General features: G+C 35.2%; 2 protein-coding genes across 2 annotated transcripts in view; both read left to right on the forward strand.

The window, feature by feature from the left end:
- The window catches only part of LOC102196161 (cytochrome P450 2J2-like), a 13413-nt gene that overhangs the window by 9995 nt on the left and 1874 nt on the right, over positions 1–1544 (forward strand). Inside the window, exons 9-11 of the mRNA XM_013911087.1 lie at positions 2–81; positions 159–297; positions 530–717. Of these exons, the coding sequence (XP_013766541.1) occupies positions 2–81; positions 159–297; positions 530–717 (407 nt within the window). The remainder of the gene's footprint in view (position 1; positions 82–158; positions 298–529; positions 718–1544) is intronic.
- Positions 1–1544, forward strand: part of LOC102195317 (cytochrome P450 2J2-like) — a 24586-nt gene that overhangs the window by 4311 nt on the left and 18731 nt on the right. The window lies entirely within an intron of this gene.

Below are 1544 nucleotides of genomic sequence, written 5' to 3' on the forward strand. Positions count from 1 at the left end.
AAAATCAGAGAACACATAGAAAATTTTAACCCAGCATCACCGAGAGATTACATCGATGCCTTTCTCATAGAAATGGGAGAGGTGAGTGGTGTGCTGTGTTTTCCGTTTTGCATTTCAAATGAAATATGTCAACAGTTATTTATTCCTGTCTCTGCTAGAAGGAGGGCAGTGATTCAGTTTTTGATCACAGCAGTTTAAGTGCATGCACTATGGACCTGTTTTTTGCTGGAAGCGAAACTACAACCACTACTTTACACTGGGGACTACTTTACATGATCTTCTACCCTGACATACAAGGTGTGCATAATATCCACCATGCCTGCATACTGTGTAATCATCTTGCCATCACATATTGATTGCAGGTGGAATGAGAATTTTCTCCCCAGTTAACTGTGCAGCAGACAACACTCAGTTATTATGGCTTTTAAGTTTTTTTTAAGTCTCACTCATTTCAGTTTAGTTTTAGTTTTTAAGTTTATTTTCATCTTAAGCAATATTTTTAAACTTGTTTCCTGTTTTCACTGCACAGAGAGAGTCCAGGCTGAGATCGATGCTGTGATTGGTTCATCCAGACAGCCGTCTATGACTGACAGAGAAAACATGCCCTATACTGATGCGGTCATCCATGAGATCCAGAGAATGGGCAACATTATCCCCTTCAATGTGGCCCGCAGTGCAAGCAAGGACACTGCAATTGATAAGTACACAATCCCAAAGGTACACAATCCACTAATAATTTTAGTGCCTTTTATTTTTCCAAGACACTCTTTCTGGCTTAGCATTTTAAACCTCTAGGAACCAACCCAACCCCCAAACATAAAAAGCAAATAAATATACAATACACAAATAAACCCCAAAACAAAACAAACAAACAAACAAACAAACAAACAAACGGACAAACTGTTGAAACAAGGTGATTATCACGTCCTTTCTAAGTATTCAGGAGATCCTACACTTGCTCTTCGACCTCAGCTTTGTTATTTGTCCATTTTGGACTGTTGTTGATACTTGATGATGCAAACATTGTTTATTTTTTTTGAAGTTGCACAAAGTTATAACTTTAATTAAGTAGCTGTTCACTCTAGTTCATACTAGTGTTTCAAGTATTGTATGGGAAGACAGAAATCATGTGTTTATGTGAGCTTGAACCTGTAGGTGAGTGAGTCTTTCGAATATTGTTCAGAAAATGATCTAAATTCCTGATAAATTAGATGCATTTATTATTAACTGTAGTTATTAGCTAAAATATATGGAAATGGGATATTTTGTGAGATTTAAATAAGAACAGAATGCAGCGATTTGTAAGTTTTATAAACCAACATGTAACAGAAATATATTAGAAAACATGTCAGATGTTTAAATTGAGATATTTTACTATTTCATAAAAACTATCAGCTTATTTTGAATCTGATTACAGAAACATGTCCTAAAAAGGTGGGATAGTAGAAGAGTCATGAAACAAAAAAATATATAACAAATAAAACTCAAGACTGCCTAACAGCTAAATTCCTATATCAGAAAGGATGGGACATTTTCTCCAAAAA

The sequence above is a fragment of the Pundamilia nyererei genome, unplaced genomic scaffold, assembly GCF_000239375.1.
Source record: "Pundamilia nyererei isolate P.nyererei 1_Seehausen unplaced genomic scaffold, PunNye1.0 scaffold00056, whole genome shotgun sequence".
NCBI classification, from domain to species: domain Eukaryota; kingdom Metazoa; phylum Chordata; class Actinopteri; order Cichliformes; family Cichlidae; genus Pundamilia; species Pundamilia nyererei.